At 49.1% G+C, this 20,114-nt stretch overlaps 1 protein-coding gene across 11 annotated transcripts in view; it reads right to left on the bottom strand.

Moving 5' to 3' along the window:
• EHMT1 (euchromatic histone lysine methyltransferase 1) overlaps window positions 1-20,114 on the bottom strand; it is a 168,455-nt gene that overhangs the window by 52,860 nt on the left and 95,481 nt on the right. For all 11 annotated transcript variants that reach the window (XM_084649797.1, XM_084649795.1, XM_084649796.1 and 8 more), the window contains 4 exons: window positions 5,671-5,848; window positions 2,559-2,695; window positions 1,399-1,587; window positions 518-598 (listed from right to left, as the gene is read on the bottom strand). In XM_084649797.1, the coding sequence (XP_084505923.1) occupies window positions 518-598; window positions 1,399-1,587; window positions 2,559-2,695; window positions 5,671-5,848 (585 nt within the window). The remainder of the gene's footprint in view (window positions 1-517; window positions 599-1,398; window positions 1,588-2,558; window positions 2,696-5,670; window positions 5,849-20,114) is intronic.

Here is a 20,114-nt window from a genome sequence, read left to right as displayed (position 1 = left end):
TGCTTGAGTCAGGTGACTGTGTGTGTTGTTTATAAGCCTAAATCTCTATTCTCTGAGCTGTTCTATGGCTCAAAGGGCCCAGTGAGTGCTGGGGCCATGGATTAATGGATGAACTCAACAGTGTTCTGAAAAGGTGGGTTCAATTTCAGCTCATTTAAAAAAAAATTGTTATAGACTCCTTACAACTGCCGGGTCTGTATCTAAGGAAGAACTTAAGAGGAACCAATCAACTATTTCCATTAACATTAAATGTAAGAAGAAACTAGTCAGCACCTTGTTGAAAACAGCGAACAAGCAAAAGCCCTTTAGTGAGCATCAGAAGGCAACTGGTTCTATCACAGATCATGGACATGATGGAAAATATGGCACCCGTGTGGGTGGTTCCATTGGGTTTCAGACAGTGACTCTGTCACACTGGCAGGGAACCACGGTGTTTCTCCCTTTCTACGCTCTGCCTGAGAGAAAGATATTGCGACAGGGCAAAGATCGAAAAGAAACATCTCGCAGCCTAGCTTACCAAGTCGGATTCATCTCCATCTTCCTCCTCCTCCCCAGATTCTCCAGACTCTTGTTCCTCCTCAGATTCACCGTCTTCCATCTGTAGTCAGCATTCCCCCAAGAAGAGAAAGAGTCGGCCATGTCAGCTATTTCAAACCAAAGCACCTTCCTCATCATGCAACCATAGGGCTTCTGTCACCAAGCCCCATCCATGCTCTAGCCAGAGTGTGAACTAACAGAACTCACTTCCCAAAGCAAGACCCCCTCGTCTGTTAACTCACAGCACGGGCACGTGTACTGGGGCAGGATTGGAAGCTCCACTTCCACCACAAAGAAAAGCTTTGCTACCCAGCATGAGGGTCATAACCTTCACGGCTTCCCAGAAGCAGGGCCAGCTTCATGTCTTTGCCATCTATTACAGAAAGATCCAGCCACTCAGGAGGGGTGACAAGAAAGGATAGGGTGATGTTTGGTGCATCTGATTTTTACTGCTTCAGATATAAACCCTCATGCTTCAGGATATAAAACAGCCTATAACTGAAGAGGATTAGGAAGAAACTTGCTCTTTGGTAAGTAAATTTTATGACTGTCTGCAATGGGGTTTCTGCTTCTGTTCCTCAAGCCTCTGGTTCTGGTCCCTGTCCCGAGGCTATGAGACGAAACGATACTGTATGGCAAAGCCCCAATTCCAAAATTCCTACAGCAGGCAAGGAGGAGAAGTAGCAGATCACCAGAGGCCTCTGCTCCCAAAGCCCTGTTCTCTGCCACCTCAAGTGCTAAGTCCTAGAAACCTCCTCACTTCATGCTGTGAACGTTGGTTCCGCTCTTTCTCTGTCCTGTTCCCATGCACAAAAATCCCCCTTCTGCTCTTTCACAGTCACTCGAACAGCACCCAAATACCTGTCTGGCACTGTCGGCATCAGACGAGCCCTCCTTAGGGATCCTGTTGTCCTGGGAGGGAGATGCAGCGGGCTGTTCAGCTCCTCGTTCATCTTCCTCTTCCAGGTCGTCAGAGTCTTCCTCTCCAGAGTCCACCTCTGTGCTCTCCCCATTCATGTGCGGGCTGATGCCAATTAGGTCCTTTTCACCCTGACACATACCCAAGTACGTAAACCAGGAAGGCCGCAGCAACCCATGCTACTGGCCCACTGCATCTAACCACAGATTCACATCATCTTCTTTGTGCCAGGCCACCTGCTATGGATTGAGCATAGGACGAGTTCTCCCTCCGAACCCAGTAAGGCTGCTAATGCACCTGGACAGAGACTTTGCCACAAGCAACCAGCTCTATCAACCTGGAGGACGAGACGCCAATGGGAGTAAAGTGGGCTCTCGTGGCAGTACAGAGCGTTAATGGCAGGGTCGCTGGCCAGCCCCGTTCCTTACTAGTAGCACTCATGAGTAAAGACTGACCAGTTAACTGAAAACATCTAATTTATTTCACAAAGGGACAGTTCTGCTGTGTCATCTCAAGGATCATGGGAGAGTTCCCCTACAAGGAAAAGAAGTTCTGACACCCAGGCTGGGATTTTCAGCTCTCACTGAATTTAATGGTAAAACTTCCCTTGCATGAACTGCAGTGGGAGCACAGTTAGGCCAGCTCTGAATCCCACCTTTCAAAATCACCTGCCTTTTTCACCTTGCAATCTCAAGCACTAACACGAGGGATGACTCTCCTGAGGGCTCCAAGGCAGAAACATTTGTCAGGGTCACCTTGAGAAATCCCCAGTTCCAAGAAAATCACAGAGAAATGGGAAGCAAAAAAAATCAGAAAGGGATTGTTTTCATTTGTTCAAGGTCTCTTGCCTCATGGCACCTGAGAAGACTCCCTGTAACTGCCCATTTGCAGAACCTTCCCAACCACCAGCCTTAGAAGGGCAGGAAATTGTTACAGTGAGAATACAGTTTTAGGGAATGAATTACAGATCTACAATGAGCTGCCGTATTTGCAAGCCTGCACGTGGGGTTGGTCTCCCAGTGCAAAATACACATGGATGAAAGCGTCAAGCACTTTATTCCCCCACCAAGCATGTACGTAGTAGGTCTGGCTCAGCCCTTACCTTGGCACCAGCAGTGGAATGAGTTATGCTCTTAAACATCTCAATCATCGTTCTCTGTTTTAACACTTTGGTCTTTTTCTTGGGAACCAGGCTATAGGTTCCCATTCTCCGCTTTTTCTTCCGAGATACTGCAGCAGCTGGAGGGGGGAATAAAACACAAAGCAGATTCAGGATGGGAAGGAGAAAGAGTGGAAAGCAGAAGAGATGTCATTCAAGTGCTTAAAAAATGAGGTTACGGGCAGAGAAGCAACACAGAGCACAAACATAAAGGCTTCTGGAACCACCTGCTCCACTTACACGTCAACCAAAAAAGTCTGTGTGCAGCACACATGTGTTTCTGTCAAAGCCACAAGCTCAGCCTACGTTCTGAAATTCCCTTGCCCCACCCCCAATTCTTTCTGCTCCTTACATCACCACCTGCAATACAGATTCTCCCTCACAGAACTTAGCAGGCAGTTTTGCTGATGATGCAGGAGGCAGAATAGCATCCAGCTTGCTCACAGAGCCTACAGGAGTAATAACATGTTTTAACCAGCAAAGTGATGAAGAATAACTTAAGAACACACAGGGAACAGAGATATTGAATACGGAGATGGTGGTTATTTAACTTTACTTTAAACCTTGCGCCAAAGTTTCAGTTCTCTTCCTTAAACTCCTCTATTCAACCCTTAATTTTGTTAGCCTCCCTCTAGCCCTCCAGACAAATCATAGATCACACCTCAATGCCTGATGTTGTCTTGGGAGAATACATGTCACATGCATATTTGGTTCCGGCTCTTGAAGAATAATGTAAGCCCAGGGAAGGACTATCCCAGGAGTCAACCTTATTGCTCTCTTGTTGTGAAGTCTCAGTTCCTTTAGAACATTCCCTTGCTTCTGATCTTACTTTAAAAGTTTCACTTAAAGGATGTTAAAGAGGCTTCTCTTTAAAAGAGATGTGTTAATACAAGTTATTGTTACTACAAAGCTACACTTCATAATAAGCAGAAACCAGTAGTAAACTACCATCAGAATCCTATGAAATTGTATATTAACAGCTATAGCAATCCCAAACAAAGCCTTCGGTGTAGCAATATCCCTTGTGACAACTGAAGGGCTACAAATTTGTCTATTGTAAACAGCTTCACCCAAGAGTGTGAGTAAATGAAATGTCTGCCCATGACTGTCTTCAGCACCCAAGGGAAGGTGGGGGATTGTGATGGAAGGCACAGGTGCCATGCCCTCTACATACTTAGTGAAGCAGAACACCAAAGCTACAACAAACGGCCAATATCTGAACACCGAGGCTCAAGAAACTAGTTTACACTGGGATTTTCACTCACCCACTCCATTCTCAAACTCTTGATCTCTCGACCCTTCTAAAACTCCACCTGGCTTCTATTGCATCCCTCCATAAACACTACAGACAGCAGAGCTGATGTCCTCCCAGTGAGGACTCAGAAACTGTGTTAGTTACAGAGAACTCCCATGGATGGGGAGACAGCTTCAACAAAGACTGCAGGCCTAGGCCCTGAGCTATCCAAAGGCTGCAGCCTAGCACATGGTCTGTGGGAGGCAGACAGCCTTACAAGTCCTGCCAGTCTTCCTCAGTTCAAACTCCAAGAGGAGTCGATGGGAATTTGGGGTGTGAAAGGAGTGCTTTCTAATTATCGATCTTAGATGCTCAAGGAGCTTTGGTTCGTTGGGATTAGGCCTTGAAATTTCAAGCTGACTTGTGCTGTGACATATCCCTATAACTACTGTAAGTTCCGCAAATCCACAAGTAGTACAAACCGACAGCTGTAAAAGAAGGAGGATGGGATTTTCAAAAGCATCAAAGTGATGTAGAAGCACAAGTCGTTGCAAAAAGTCAATGGGACGTGTGCACCAAAAGTGACTTGGGAGCACCCGAAAATCTTCACCCTAAATGTAAAACTGATAAGGCAACTAGATAAACACTCTGGGCCAGATCCTGCTCTCAAACAATGGTGTAAATGGGGAGTAACCCCACTGAAATCAACCGAGTCAACCGAGTTTAATACTGGGAGTAACAGAGCATATTCTGGCTCTAAGCAGGCTACTATCAAATATTTTTTTCCAGCTTGGTTTAATTTAGTCTTTTTAGGCCCCACCTTCCCCCTCAAAATCAACTGACTGTGGCCAAGTCATGTTACAACATGGTTTATTCTCCCAAGTGCAGACATAAAAACATATGGTGCAACTACGTAAGACCCATGTCTCAGCCTAGGTGGTAAGATTCAGTGCTGTACCTCTAAGGAGCACAGCACAGAACTTGTAGCTCTGGGAAGAGGCGCCGAAGCACCTTTAAGGAACCTTTATGTTCTCCCGATACTGGGATTCCCCCGGTGACCGGGGAGGCCTCCAGAATAACTCAGACACCTTATGGGCTGCAGCCCTGCCCAGAATCTCTTGTGTTGTACATTCCTGCCCCCAACGCGCTCCTTACGCCGGGGTTCCAAACGGGTCCTGGGACGAAAGCTCTACTGCTGGCTTCTGCAATGCTTGCACTGGAGGAAAATCGCCTCCAACAGGATACACTGCTCGTAGGACCTCATTTAGTCTGCTCAAGCTCTTGTGTTTCTCTTAAAGGGGCTGGCACATAAAGGGGCATGGATCTCCCACTCCATAGCGAACTAGGGAAAAACCATGGTTCTCTAACATGATTTTAACACACAATAGTTTTTTCTGCCTACATTGCCCAGAATAAGTGATATTTGCTCATATTCTTGATTAAATACGTATTTGTAATGTAGGTAGGGCCCAAAGGTACAGGAGGTGTCTATGCTAGCCTCCCTCTCCCCCCCACACCAAAAATTCCCCATCACTGTTGTTCCACTCGTGCTAGCAAAGGCAAGCTGCTGGCGTTTTAACAAACACACCTCACAGCAGGTCACGGCAACACAGTGGTTAATACAACGGCAACTGCCCGGGTCTGATCCACATTGGCACTTCCGCTGGGGCGAGCAACAGAGGGGAACTCTAGGGGCAAAAGACAGTGGAGACAAGGCCACAGCAGAGCAACTTTTAGCCCCCCGTGGCCTGACAGTGTCTCGACCCAAACACAATAAAAGGGGATTTTTTTATTATTATTATTTGGCTCTGTCCTTTTTACCTGTCTGTGATTTTGTGGTGGCCACATAGCTCTGGTTCTGAGGTAGTGACTGATGAAAGCCTGGGAAAGGGGGCAACGGTGGGGGTTTGCCAAACTCCAAGACGTTTTTGTTGCCTTCCTCCTTGGATTCTTTTTGATCTCTGGTGTCTCTCGCTTCTTTGGGGTCTTTACTTGCATGCTGGAAAACAGAGATTAAAATGAGCCTCTGCATCCGGGTCAAAGGTTGCGAGTTACGTTCAAAAGGAAAAAGCGCACGGGCGTGCGCGCGCCCACACACACACACTCTCTCTCTCTCTCTCTCCCCGCCTCCCGTTTGAAGAGGGATGTCTACATTCAAAGCAGAAGCAAACAGACCCAGTCATTTATCCGACTGCTTTCCCCTCCCTCACCAATTTCCTCCACAGAACATTTCTTTGCCTAATCCCTGCAGCACTCTAACAGCCCACTGCGCCTCCACTCATTGAGTACGGCTCCCTTTGAAGGCATCTAGCGGGGAAAGACTGATCCAAAGCATGTGTAAATAATGGAAAGCAGCAGATGCTATTTACACAGGCCTTTGGTCACCCCTGGAAGAGAGGAGTTAATGCAACAGCTCTGCCTGCTCCCTGACACACATCTGTAACGAGGTCCGCATGTGGGAGGGTGGATGGGCAGAGGCAACACAGTCTTCCAGAGAAGCAGTCTACTATGGTTTACAGCACTGCGTGCAACACTGGAAGAAGATTGTTCTGTGGTTTTACAGCGTCTAGCACGATGAGGTTCCGGTCCACAATTGAGGCCCCTCGGTGCTATCTAATAAAGGCAGTAAACAACAACACGGAGGGGGAAAAGAAGGAGTTTCATTGTTTTTCATGACATGGAGATGCAAACCAAAGGCTTGGATAAAGCTTGTCTAGTAACTACAGCAGAGACTGAGCTCCAGGATTCCTAGGGCGTAATTCCCTGTTGCCTTGCTCCTTGGGCCCTCATTTACACCAGCACAGAGTGGGCGTAGAATGTGACCATTTTGATGCGGTAGCATTTTACACTGGCCTTGGTCTGCTCAATATTGGCCCATTCAAACTTCTCTGTGCCCCTGCTAACCCAGCCGACAAGGGGGTTAGATACCAAATGGGCCTCAGGGGGGAAGTAGATTGTGAAGCCCAAGGTTCTTTGGCGAACGGTTCTACAGAAATCCTAAAGCACTGTTATAAGATCACAAGCTTTGGGATGACAATGTTTTGATGCTGCTCCATTTGGGAGAGGGAGGCTTCTGGTACAGGAGCTCTGGATCAAGAGCTAAAACGCCAAAACAGAAAAAGGAAGCCAGATAAGGAAGACTTTTTTGAGCCCCCATCAGCCTAGGATCAGGGATCCATTCTCAGATGCTGCTTTCAAGTAACATGACCTTGAGAAAAAAGGGAGAAATGATGGATTCCTCTAATCACAGCTCTGCCAAGGGAGCACTGCTGGCAGGAAATGAGAAACTGGTCACAGATTTCAAGGCCAAAAGGGGTCATTAAGATCAAGTCTGACCTGCATGAAACAGGCCACCGAATTCCCCCTAATTTCCAGCATCAAGCCCAAAACTGCTGGTTGAGCTCAACACATCTTTTCGAAAACTAGCGAGTCTTGATTTAGAGACTCCAAGCGATGGAGAAACCACCACATTCCTTGGTAAGTTGTTCCAGTGGTTCATGACCTTCACTGTTAAGAAAAAAACCAGTTACTTACCTTCTCGTAACTGTTGTTCTTTGAGATGTGCTGTTCACGTCCATTCCACATTAGGTGTGCGCACGTTGCATGCCCGAGCGTCGGAAACTTTTCCCCTCAGCGGCTCCCAGTGGGACCCTCCGAGGGGCGCCACTGCGCCGTGCGTGTATACCCCTGCTGCCCGACACCCTCCGGTTCCTATTTGCTGGCAACTCCAACAGAGAGATAGGAGGGTGGGTGGTGGGAGGGTGGGTGGTGGAATGGACGTGAACAACACATATCGAAGAACAACAGTTACGAGAAGGTAAGTAACCGTTTTTTCTTCTTTGAGTGCTTGTTCGCATCCATACAACATTAGGTGAATCACAAGCCTACCTCTGGAGGAGGGTAGGAGTCACAGAACAACTGATTGGAGGACCAGGTGTGCACCGAGGACCAGGTGGCTGCTCTGCAGACCTCCTGGATCAGGACCTGTGCCAGGAAAGCAGTGGAAGTCGCTTGCGCCCTGGTTGAGTGGGCCATGACCGCCGGGGCCGGAACACCTGTGAGCTAATAGCATGCCCGGATGTAGGTTGTTATCCAAAGACGAGATCTGCTGTGCCGACATCGGGAGGCCTTTCATCCTCTATGCTACGGCCACGAACAGCTGCGCAGATTTACGAAAGGGTTTGGTGCGCTCCAAATAGAACGCCAGCGCTCGACGGACATCCAGGGTGTGTAGGCTGCGATGACTCGGGTCCATATGGGGTTTTGGAAAAAACACCGGCAGACAAATGTCCTGGCCCAAATGGAATTGCGAGACCACTTTAGGGAGGAACTTGGGGTGCGGTCGGAGCTGCACCTTATCCTTGTGAAACACTGTATATGGTGGCTCAGAGGTGAGAGCCCTCAGCTCAGACACCCTTCTGGCTGAGGTAATGGCCACCAGAAATGCCACCTTCCAGGAAAGGTGGAGGAGGGAGCAGGTAGCAAGGGGCTTGAAAGGGGGTCCCATGAGTTTAGAGAGGACCAAGTTAAGGTTCCAAGGAGGGACTGGGGAGCACGAGTACAGAAACATCCTCTCCAATCCTTTAAGGAACCGTCCCACCATTGGGTGGGAAAACACCGAGCCCTCTGAAAACCCCGGATGGAAGGCGGAGATGGCCGCCAGGTGCACTATGAGTGAGGACAGGGCCAGCCCCTACCGCTTGAGGTGCAGAAGACACTCGAGAATGGCTTGCACCGGGGCCTGGTACGGCTGCACCTTTCGGGGCTCGCACCAATAGGAGAACATTTTCCACTTGGCCATATAGGTAGCCCTGGTGGAGGGTTTCCTACTGAAAAGCAGAATCTGCTGCACAGGAAGGGAGCACTGGCTCTCCAAGGCGTTTAGCCACAGAGCTTCCACGCCGTCAGGTGTAGTGACTGCAGGTCGGGGTGGAGAATCCACCCACCGTCCTGTGTGATGAGTCCCGGTGTAGGGGCAGGACTACCGGGGCCTCCACTGACAGCTCTAGGAGCTTTGTGTACCAGTGCTGGCGGGGCCATGCCGGGGCGATGAGGATCACCACCGCCCTGTCCCTGCGTACCTTGAGCAGGACCTTGTGTACCAAGGGGAGCGGGGGAAACGCATACATCAAGCCCCCTCCCCACAGGACTGCAAACACGTCTGCGAGTGAGCCCGGGCTGTGGCCCTGGAATGAGCAGAACCACGGGCACTGGGCGTTGTCCCTGGTGGCAAACAAGTCTACCCGGGGAAACCCCCACCTGCGGAAGAGTGAAAGCACGACGTCCGCTCTGAGCATCCACTCGTGCATGCGATAGAACCTGCTGAGGTAGTCCACCAGTTCATTTCGCACCCCTGGGAGATATGACGCCTCGAGGAGAACGGCGTGGGCTATACAAAAGTCCCAGAGGAGGAGAGCCTCACAACAGAGCGGTGAGGAACGGGCCCCGCCCTGCTTGTTTATATAAAACATGGCAGTAGTGTTGTCTGTCAGAACTGTCACACTGTGACCACTCAGAGTGGCGTGAAAGGTCTGGCAGGCTGGACGAACCGCCCTGAGCTCCCTCACGTTGACATGGAGCAACTGCTCTGCTCCGGACCACAAACCCTGAGTCCTGAGGTCCCCCTTTGGCCTTGGGGATGAGGAAGTACCGGGAGTAGAAACCTTTCCCCCTTAGGCCATGCGGCACCACCTCTACTGCCCCCGCCCCCAGCAGCGAGCGAACCGCCTTCTCTAGGAGATGCTCGTGAGAGGGGTCCCTGAAGAGGGATGGGGAAGGGGGGTGGGAGGGAGGGAGCGAAGAGAATTGCAGCAAGTACCTGTTCTGTACCGTGCATAAGACCCAACGGTCCGACGTAATGCTGGACCACGCACGGGAGAAACGGGCCAGGTGGTTCAGGGGGACGGATCCGGTGACTGGTCTGGTACGCTGTCCTCGAGCGCACCTTCAAAAGCCTGGTTTAGTGCCCGGCTGGGATTTGTGCGGACCTTGGTTCTGGCCCGGTACATTATTATTGTTATTATTGCGCCGTCGCCTGTTATCCCTGCCTCGCCTACGGGAAGGCTCATGCCTATGACAAGGCTGGTACTATCGCTGAGGGGGGGCTGCGGCTTAAAGGGCTTCCTCTGCGTCACCGGGGTGTGCATACCCAGCGACTTAAGCGTAGCCCTCGAGTCCTTGAGGCAATGCAGCCTTGCGTCTGTCTGGTCCGAAAAGAGCCCGGACCCTTCAAAGGGAAGGTCCTGGAGTGTGCTCTGGACCTCAGGCGGCAGGCCTGACTCCTGCAGCCACGCCGAGAGCCTCATGACCACCCCTAACGCAATTGTTCTGGCCACCGCGTCTGCTGAATCCAGGGAGGCCTGGAGAGAGGTCTTAGCCACTGTCTTGCCCTCGTCCACCAGGGCCGTAAACTCCTGTTGGGAGTGAAACTTCCGCACCGCTGCCCAGGAGTTAAAATTATGCCTGTTGAGGATGGCCTGCTGGTTCGCAATCCTCAACTGAAGGCCCCCCGACGAGTACACCTTTCTGCCAAAAAGGTCCAGGGGTTTTGCCTCCTTGGCCTTAGGTGCCAGGGCCTGCTGACCATGGCACTCCCTTTCATTCACCGCCGAGACCACCAAGGAGCACGGACTTGGGTGCAAAATAGGAATTCATAGCCCTTTGACGGGGCGAAGTACTTGCACTCCACACCCTTGGCCGTTGGAGCACTGGAGGCTGGGGTCTGCCGTATAGTCCTATAATTCGATTGGATGGTCTTAATGAGCGGGAGCGCTATTCTAGATGGACCTTCGGGGCTCAAAATGTCCACCATGGGGTCCTCCTGCTCAACCGTCTCCTCAGCCTGCAGCCCCAAGTTTCGGGCAACCCTATGCAGTAGCTCCTGGTGGGCTCTGTGGTCTATGGGTGGAGGGCCGGACACCGCTGTTCCCGCCACCGCCTCATCCGGGCATGACGAGGAGGTTAGCAGCTGCTCAATCCCCTCTGGCTGGTCCTCCTGCTCCCCTTCTCCCACGGAAGGGGCCTCTGGCTCAGGCTGGGGTGGGAGACCTCGGGATGACATGGGACTCGGTGCTTGTCTCTCCGGTTACTCTGGGGGGATGCTGGAGGCCTGGATACTGTGGCTTCCTGCGCCATCGGGCGTCGGTGTGGGGACCAGGACCACTGCACTGAATAACTCGCCCTGGACGGGGACCCTTGGCACTGTTGATAGGCCGAAGGAGTCCAGAAGGGCCAATGACCTGGTGCCCCCCATTGGGGGTGCCACCTCGTCTGAGGGTCCTTGCTGTCCGGAGCGCGGCGTGTGTGACTGTAATGGCCAGAGTTGGCACCAGACTGCGGCGACGCCGATCGCGAAGGCCACAGCGGTGCCAACGATCTGTGCCAGCGTGAGGTCGACAAGCGGCTCCTAACGGAACGGGAGCGAGACCAGTAGCGATATCCATGGGACCGGGATCTGGACCGGCGCTGGCATTCTCGGGACTGGGACCGGCGCCTGCGGGAGTCCTCCGGTGAGGGCTGTCTCGACTTCTCCCGGTGCCGGTCTTTAATTGGTGCCGGGGATCGTGCCTCATCCGTAACTTCCTTGCTCCAATCCACTCCCGGAACCACCGAGACTTCCTTCTGAGCTGCGGGTAACTGGGAGTCCGCAGACGCGGAGCTTGACCGGGACCAACTCCGGTGCCAGGACAGTGTTCTCGAACGGCACACCCTTGCCAGCTTACCCCTCGATGACACCCGTGGCATGGGTGCCGGAGGATTCTCCCTGTACAGGAGGGGGCTCGTCGCCGACAGCTCAATGAGGTCCTTTGCCGCCTCAAAGGTGCCAGGCGTGGAGGGCTGATCCATTAAGTCCCCGACCCCATTGTCCGCACTGAGCTCACTTAGGCCTGGGCTCGGTGGGACTTGGGGTGCTGGAACCGCTGGTGCCGGTACAGCGGCCTTTCCACTCTTATCAGCGCTCGGGGCCTTGGAAGGCGCCGGCCTCCTATGCGGGGAACGTCCACGCATTCCTTTTGGCTGCGCCGTGGGCCGCACCGGGGAGGACGAGCGGAGCCAGGGCCTAGTCTGGCGCTGTAGGGCCGACAATTTTCAGTGTTTAGCCGGTCCCGGGTCTCCCGACGGCTCCGGAGCACTATGCACCGAGGAAGCCGGAGCCGGTGTTGGGCGCTTCGGGCCCGGTGGCTGTAATGTGGCTTCCATCAACAACGGCTTTAAATGAAAGTCTCTTTCTTTCTTTGTTCTTGGCTTGAAGCCTTGCAAATCTTGCACAGCTCAGTCTGATGTTCTTCCCCCAGGCAAAACATAGACATGAGCCGTGGGGGTCACTAATTGGCATAGGCTTGTGGCACGTGGCACAAGCCTTAAACCTGTGGGCCTGGGGCATGCCCTGCAGCCCGGGGTGGGTGCTGGAAGCCTCCAAGCACCTAATCACTTAAGTGCCCACAACAAAGTGTATGCGAACTAACTGATAACAGCTATCTATAAGAGAAAGGCTAAGGGACTGCTCTCGCACAAGAGAGAGAGGTTGTTCCAACACCGCACAGACGATAAGAAGGAACTGGAGGGGGTTGGGCGGCAGGGGTATATACGAACGGCGCAATGGTGCCACTCGGGGGGCACCACAGGGAGCCGCTAAGGGAAAAAGTTTCCAACGCTCGTGCACGCAACGCGCGCACACCTAATGTGGAATGGACGTGAACAAGCATTCGAAGAAGAATTAGAGGTTGTGTCTTTCTCTGTTCGATTAAACAACCCTCCAGCACCAGAAATTTTTTCCTGGTGTAGATACGCACAGCGCATGATCAAGTCACCTCTTCATGTTATCTCTGTTACATGGATAAATTAAATTAAATGTAAGAAGCTCAAGTTTTCAAAACCTCAAATCATTCTTGTGGGTGGCCCTTTCCAATTTTTCTACATCCTTTCTAAATTGTGAATACCAGAATATAAGTCCTCCAATATTAGTCTCAGCAATGCCATATATGTCTGCTCAATATTCCCCATTTATACATCCAAGGATCATGTAAACCCTATTAGCCACAGCATCACACTGAAAGCTTGTATCAGTTGGTTAACTACCTTGGCTCCTAAATCCTTTGAAGAATCATTGTTTTCCAGAATACAGTCTCCCATCTGGTAAATATGTCCTATATTCTTTGTCCCTAAATGTATGACCTTGCACTGGGCTACAGTCAAACGTATCCTCATCTGGATGGATGGATGGATGGATGGACTGAAAACATTGAGAATTGTCAACTAGATCACAGAAGAATGGAGGCAAGAGTTTGCCAGGACCAACACAAAGAATTAATTAAAAAGAAATACGCTATTAGCTTTGTTTTCCTGTAATTACAATAGAGAAGTAACTAAGGCATCTCAGTTACTGCTGCATGGTAGCTGTTGGCAAATAGTGACTTTTAATGTCAATCCCACAGAATAATGTGAAAACTGAATTAGGCCTTGTAAGATTTGAATTACTGTAACTCCAGTGGGTAAGGAACTCCCTGAACCTACTATCTGGAGACACATACCTCAATACTAAACAGACAGAAAGCATTTAACTGGAGCAATGCTACTGGTTCTCTCTTGGGAAGCCTGACTAGATAGAAGATTTTAGCAGCCTCAGTGAGGACAATCCTGGATATAAAACATTAGGTTAACAAGGATCAGCAAAGAAATGAAAGCATGAACAATTTTCTCTCCCTTCCCCAAACTCGGCCAGACGATGGGAGAAGAGAAAGGCAGAAGAAATAAGGCATTGCCCTTCCTTGTTCCTGCTATGAAACTCGTGCTTTCTGCAAGATCATTATACATGTTCTATGGATAATTCCACTTGGAACTTTTCCATTTCTAATTGCTATAAATTCTATTCGTTCCTCTGGTGCAATCCCTGGAAACCAGTGTGGAATTGTACCCTACAGTAGTTTCTTGTGCTCTGTCCTGTCCAATCATAAATGTTTCCAGAGGAGACTTTCACAGCCCAACTCATCTTGCCATGGAGTTTCTCCTGACAGTCAAACTAAAATGTCCTTAGTCTTATCTAGCAGTCCCAGAGCTGGCTCAAGCAACACTATTCAATTGCACCCTTCACTGCCATGCAAATGCTCTAGCATGCAACTGCCACTCTGCACTTGACCAGAATTGCTCTGCCAAAACAGATGAGTTGCAAGTGTCTGCACTATTCAGATCTTCTCTCTTGCCCACATGCATCTCTCAGTTGGGAATCTTGTGGGAGAAAGGTTCTCCTGTTTCTTCTGACACATGCTTTGCTTCTTCCTTGTAGGCTCTGTGGTGCTGCAGCAGAACTGTGTCACACACAATACAGTGTTGTCAGCTGTAATTGTAGAAGTCACTACCTAAGGCTTTGAGCCAGGTAAAGTTCCCTTCCTTGCTTTTTAACACAAAGAAATAGAGAATACAGCTCAGTGCTATAGCTAGGAGCAGGGACATTGTCGGGAAAATTTTAAAATAAACCCCACACACTTAGCTAAAGTGAATTTACGACTGGGGAGAAAAACATCAGCATAGAAAGGGAGGGCTTCTATTGCAGAAGAGGCAGAGCAGGTACAAAGAGCATGTTACAGATAGTATGATAGCCTATGGGCCTGACCCCTGTTCTGGAAGGGCCCACATCCTCTAATGCATCTCAGGGCACGTCTACACTACAAATGTAAGTTGAGTTAAGTTGACATACAGCCACCGCAGTAATTACTGCGGTTTTTCAAGTCCACACGACCCTCCTTCTATCGGTGGTGCGCGTCCTCACCAGGAGTGCTTGCACTGGCTTAACAGGGGCAGCGTGGGCGGCTGCCACCCAGGCTCTCAGCTCAACGTGGAGCTCCCCACTGGAAGCCCAGCTCCCACCCAGGCTCTCAGCTCCTGGCAGCCAGGCTCCAGCTGGCTAGCTCCACAGGGAGTGAGGTGCTGAGAACCCGGGCGGCAGCCAGGCTTGCATCTGGAGCCACCCACCCACCCCTTGGTGACAGCCTGACCTGTGCGCCTGACGCGCGATCTACAGCACAGAGCCTAACAGCTTTTCTTGTCAATTTCACGACTGCCTCAAGCTGAGAGCAGCAGTGGGTCTCACAGCAGAAGCTGTGAAATTGACAAGAAAGGCTGATAGGCTCCATGCTGTGAAACTGAGCCCAGCCCCAGGCTACACTGGGGCTGTCACCCTGAGCTGGAGGGCAAGAGTTCCAGCTGAGAGCCTGGTGGCCAGCCAGGCTCAATTTCATAGTAGGGAGCGCACCAGCCTTTCTTGGCAATTTCACAGCTCCAATTATGAGGCCCAGGTGCAGAGCAGAGCTGTGAAATTGATAGCCAATAGCCCGGGTAAGGGAGGCAGTGTCTACACAGACACGGCGTTGTCCTAACTACCCTGCCAAAAGCCCTAAACCTCTCGTGGAGGTGGAGTTATGTCGGTGTAGTAGGGTACTTATATCAGCAGGAGCAAGGCTGGACTGTAGATACGGACATAATATGGTCAACATAAGATGCCTTACGTCGACCTAACCCTGTAGTGTAGACTAGGCCTCAGTCTTCATTCAGTCTTTGGCTTCACAATGACAAGCGTCCTAACTCTGATGTGCTCACCCATCCACCAAAAACCAGCTCATTTCACTGAAGTCATCAAGCAGCAGTTATTATAGCTGGCCTGGATTTTCTGCCGACTGCTGACCTGGGGCAGCATATGAACTGGTGACCTAGAGGTGAAATGCTCTACAGTGATTGATAACAGGATGCAGAGAGATCATTAGTAACGCCTGCTGCGTGGCCTAATGCCCCACTACCTTCTCTCCCAGGCAGAGGACTTGAGAGGTTACATCCAGTTTAATACTATCCAAAGCTGGGAAAGTACGAAGAGAGGGATTCTCGAATATTAGCCTGGGAGCAAGGACAAAGCTGATGGTGAGTAATTTACCAGCCAATATTCCTTCATCCAGTTTGCCATCGTCAAGTCCTAACACGAGTCTGACTCATTTCCTGAAAGTCCAAATTCCTCCCCTTCGTGTGGCTGATGTATTGGATTTCCCCTTTGGAATTCTGAGAGCAGGTGAAAGTAAGACCACGTCACTTTACTAGTACAGGAACTAGTATACTATCCCAGCCACAACAGCAGAGCTGGGCTTTGTACCCTTATAGTAAAACCATACTCGAGGGAAACTGGCTATAGAGAAAAGTGCATATACACTAGGGGCTACTGCCTGCACAGCTATGCTGGTCAGCGAGCACAACTCATCACAACCCAGACCAACACAACTATGCCCACAGAAGCCTCTAATGCAGACCTGGCCTCAGTGAGAGACTTTAGCACTGGTGAAAGATTCAGGATAAACAAACCTGGAGTCTGAGGTGCTTCTTTTATCCACAGGATAGGATAAGCTAATTTGCCCTGACCCTGACCTTGAGTGGCCACCTCCTAAGAAGTGAAATGGCTATGCAACTTCCATAGCCCGGGCAGTGGTAGGTTTATTTGCGGAGAACGCCAATAAGGGGATGAATGCTAATTGTGTGTACATTTAATGCTACAGACCCTTAGCCCTGGAACCTGGACTGAAATCATCTTCTTTCATGTAGGTTCATCAGAGAGCATAACAACATTCAGCTGACACCTAGTCTGATGGGATTTAAACTGGCAGCCTAGAGGTTAAAAGCTCTATCTCATTTCCAGTGCACTAATCCATCCAGTCCCGCACTATAGCTGAAGCCTTGAACTCTGTCCCCTGACTACACAGGATAAGAGGACAAGTACATACAGAGCTGGAGTAGGTCAATAATGATGTAGGTTTGTTGAATCCACAGCAATTTTATTTATTGTTCTCCTGAAAGAGTTTTGGCCATGGGGTTCTTTTTTTGTTTGTTATTTTTACAAAGGAGTTAAAAAAAATCTAAGACTGGTTCTACTCTCATTTATATCTCACAGAGAGAGAGAGAAAAGTGGTCAGAATATCCCTACACTGTGTCAGATATTCAGTCTCTTGGGGCCATTACTGTCTGGCGTAACTTAGGGCAGCCCCCAGGCTATCCTAACACCACATAAAGAGAAAGCAGTGTACAGAGTAGCATCAAGATCCATTGAAGTTAACAGAGTTACACCAGGCAGAGGAAAAAATCGATGTGGAGGAACACGTTCTAAATCAGTGGTTCTCAACCTTTTTTCATTTGCGGACCCCTAAAAAAATCTCGAATGGAGGTGAGGTGCGGACCCCTTAGGAAATCTGTTGTCTGTATATATAGTTGAATTCTGTTCAGTCAGTTTTCAGTCTAAGTCTTTCACAGACCCCTTAGACATAGTCCATGGACCCAATCACAGGTTGAGAACCACTGTTCTAAATAATGCATTTTCCCATTGAGCGTCAGTTACACTTCACATGAGAGGCCACAGATTTATTCTCCCATGTAAGGCATTGTGGAGGCAGTCAGGGAGCCAAGGGAAGACACAATGAATTCTAGCATTGGTTTCAGAAGATGCCCAGATCTAAACACAGAGGAGGCAGGATTGAACGGGATCTTCTCTCTGTGCCTCAGGAGAGCAGATGAGAAAGCTGATGAGAAAGATGTCAGAACAGGAGCACACTTATGGCACTTGAGATGAAAGATTCATTGTATAGCTGAATGCGAGTGCTCTCTATACTTTAATGGGATTGATTAGGTGTGTGTTATTAGCATGCAGCTCCCTTAGAACAGATGGGGAAGTTATTAAAAATGGCAAAGACCGAGTACCCTCAATTCTTCCAGAAGCAAAGCGATTAATTAAGCCCTGTGCCAGCAGGGCACACAGCTTTCTGCCCAGAACCAGACAATTTAGAGGCCCTTCGTTACCAACCAAGTTACTAGCAAGGAAAGAAAACAAAACCAAAAATGTATCACTGTGTCAGTGACAATACACTGGTAAATATCCTCCAGCACAAATCATTTAACAAGAGGGCAGCTTCAGAGCGCACATAAGCAGGATCTTGCCATTCATCCTCGACATCCAATATACCCATCTCTGGTTTACACATATAAGCTCTCTTTCAGGCTGGGCTGCATGCCACATTTATCAGTAAAACATAAGGCTTCAGGGACTTCCGTCTCCAACACTCTATCAGCCAGGGGCTTGAATACCTAACCAACTAGCCAGGGGACTAACCCCATTAGCCAGAGCAGCCAGGTCCGGGGCAGCACTCAGTAAGAAGCCCATCTCCTTTCCTTTCCTTCTCCAGATGCTTGGGCCACAAGATTCCAACCAACATGCTGCCTCCGGACCTTATAGTCAGGGCCCCATCTTGCAGATCAACCTCTGATAATTGGCGTTAGTGTAAATGAGATTCAAGCCCAGATTATCAAGCCAGTAAAATTTAACATGAACTACACTAAAAAGCTGCTTCACCAACGCTGAAGGACCGTAACACTGAAGCTACGCATTTACATTAGGGTTAGCAGAGAATTACCATTTTCTTTATCGAAATTCAAACATGTGTGGAGAGTTTGGTGGTGGCCCAGCATATGAACGTTAACCTGGAACCGTACAGATGAGGACACTGCAAAGCTAACTATCCATAGCAAACAAGCCACAGTACTTAGACTCCTAATGGCACTCTTAGACCGGGTCTACATGTAAAGTTGCACCTACCAAACTAAGGCTACGTCTACACTACCACTTACGTCAGCAAAACTTATGTCGCTCAGAGATGCGAAAACACACCTCCCTGAGTGACAAGTTTCGCTGGCATAAGTTGTAGTGTGTACAGAGCCATGTTGGTGGGAGACCTCTCTCCCACTGGCACAGAGCAGCTACATGGGAGATCTTACTGCAGCGCAGCTGCATCGGTACAGCTGTTCCGCTGTAAGGTCTGGAGTGTAGACATAGCCCAAAGATGTGATTTTAGACTGATTTCATTAAAGCTGAACCGTGTGTGTGGACACCCTTATATCAGTTTAAACTTGGCTTATATTGGTTTAGCTTGCCATACAAGTTAAAGAGATACAAGTCATGTTTAAACCAGTAAAATAGCATCCACACACAAAATTGCTCCATTTTAACGTCAGTTTAAAAACTGATTTAGAGCTTGTCTACATAGCATTGTTAACTTCGGGTTGTCTACACTTGAAAGGTAATGGGAATTCATTTAGGGTGTGAATTTAAAGTATAATAGCTATTTGGAATAACTCCAAGTGTGGACATTCTTGTTCCAGAATAAGAGTGCCCAGAAATGGAGTTATTCAAGAACAGCTATTGCACTTTAAATTCACACTCTACCTTAATTCGCATTAAATTTCAAGTGTAGACAAGCCCTTAATTTACGTTAAACCAGTGCAATTCAGTCTTTAGACAAATCCTTAGGAGCATTTATAATTAGATCTCATTCTTTTCTTCACAGCTGTTTGGCTTAATCTACATTTTTTGGTTACGTACAGTTCATTTTCCTTCAGGAAACACTATCCTTTCTGCTCTCATGGGATGTTCCTCTTGAAAGACAATCACTTCAATCAGGATTCCCCCATGTTCTGACAGTTCTATTCTCTGCAAAACTAGAGCATTCAAAAATATGAATGCATCCTAGATGCTCACTGGCTGGCGATTTGTAATTGTCTATTCTTAGTTAGTCAACTGCGAGAACTCCCTAGGACTCTCTGAACATGTGGACTTTATAGGAGAGCATGGAAGGGGTTTGGTACCAGGCTGTAATATTACTTACCACTGATATAACAAACAACACTTTGTAATGACAGCATCTTTTGCCCGGGGCCCTTCAAGGGATTTGCATCACCATTATCCCCGTTTTATGGAAAGGGAAACTGAGGCACGGGGAAGAAAAGTGATTTGCCTGAGGTCATGTACTAACTCTTCCATCGACCTTGTACTGTCTACACTTGGAGATAGGTTGGCTTAAGTACATCACTCACAGATGTGGATTTTTCACACCTGAGGTAAGTACCTGGGTCAACTTAATTTTTAGTTTAGACCCGACCCCAGTGTTAGGAACAGAACCTAGGTCTCCCGACTCCATCCCTGATCTAACCACAAGACAACACTGCTTTTTGTATTTCAATAGATAAAATACGAGGAGGGTTTTACTATCCAAGTTCTTAGGCTCTTCTAGAGCTGTGAAAATGAAGTTAAGTTTGATAAGGGGTTTAAATTTTCATGCCAGTGGGGCAGAGTATGGGGTTCTTTACGCGGAAAATATATGATCAGCAGAAGCATTCTGAAAGCATTTGAGCCTAAAACATACAACCAGCTTCCTTTTGGCCCATTTCCTCCTCTTCCAAAGTCTTTCATG

This window comes from Lepidochelys olivacea (assembly GCF_965140295.1).
Source record: "Lepidochelys olivacea isolate rLepOli2 genome assembly, chromosome: 16".
Lineage (NCBI taxonomy): Eukaryota > Metazoa > Chordata > Testudines > Cheloniidae > Lepidochelys > Lepidochelys olivacea.
This window is presented reverse-complemented; position numbering and strand designations above follow the sequence as displayed.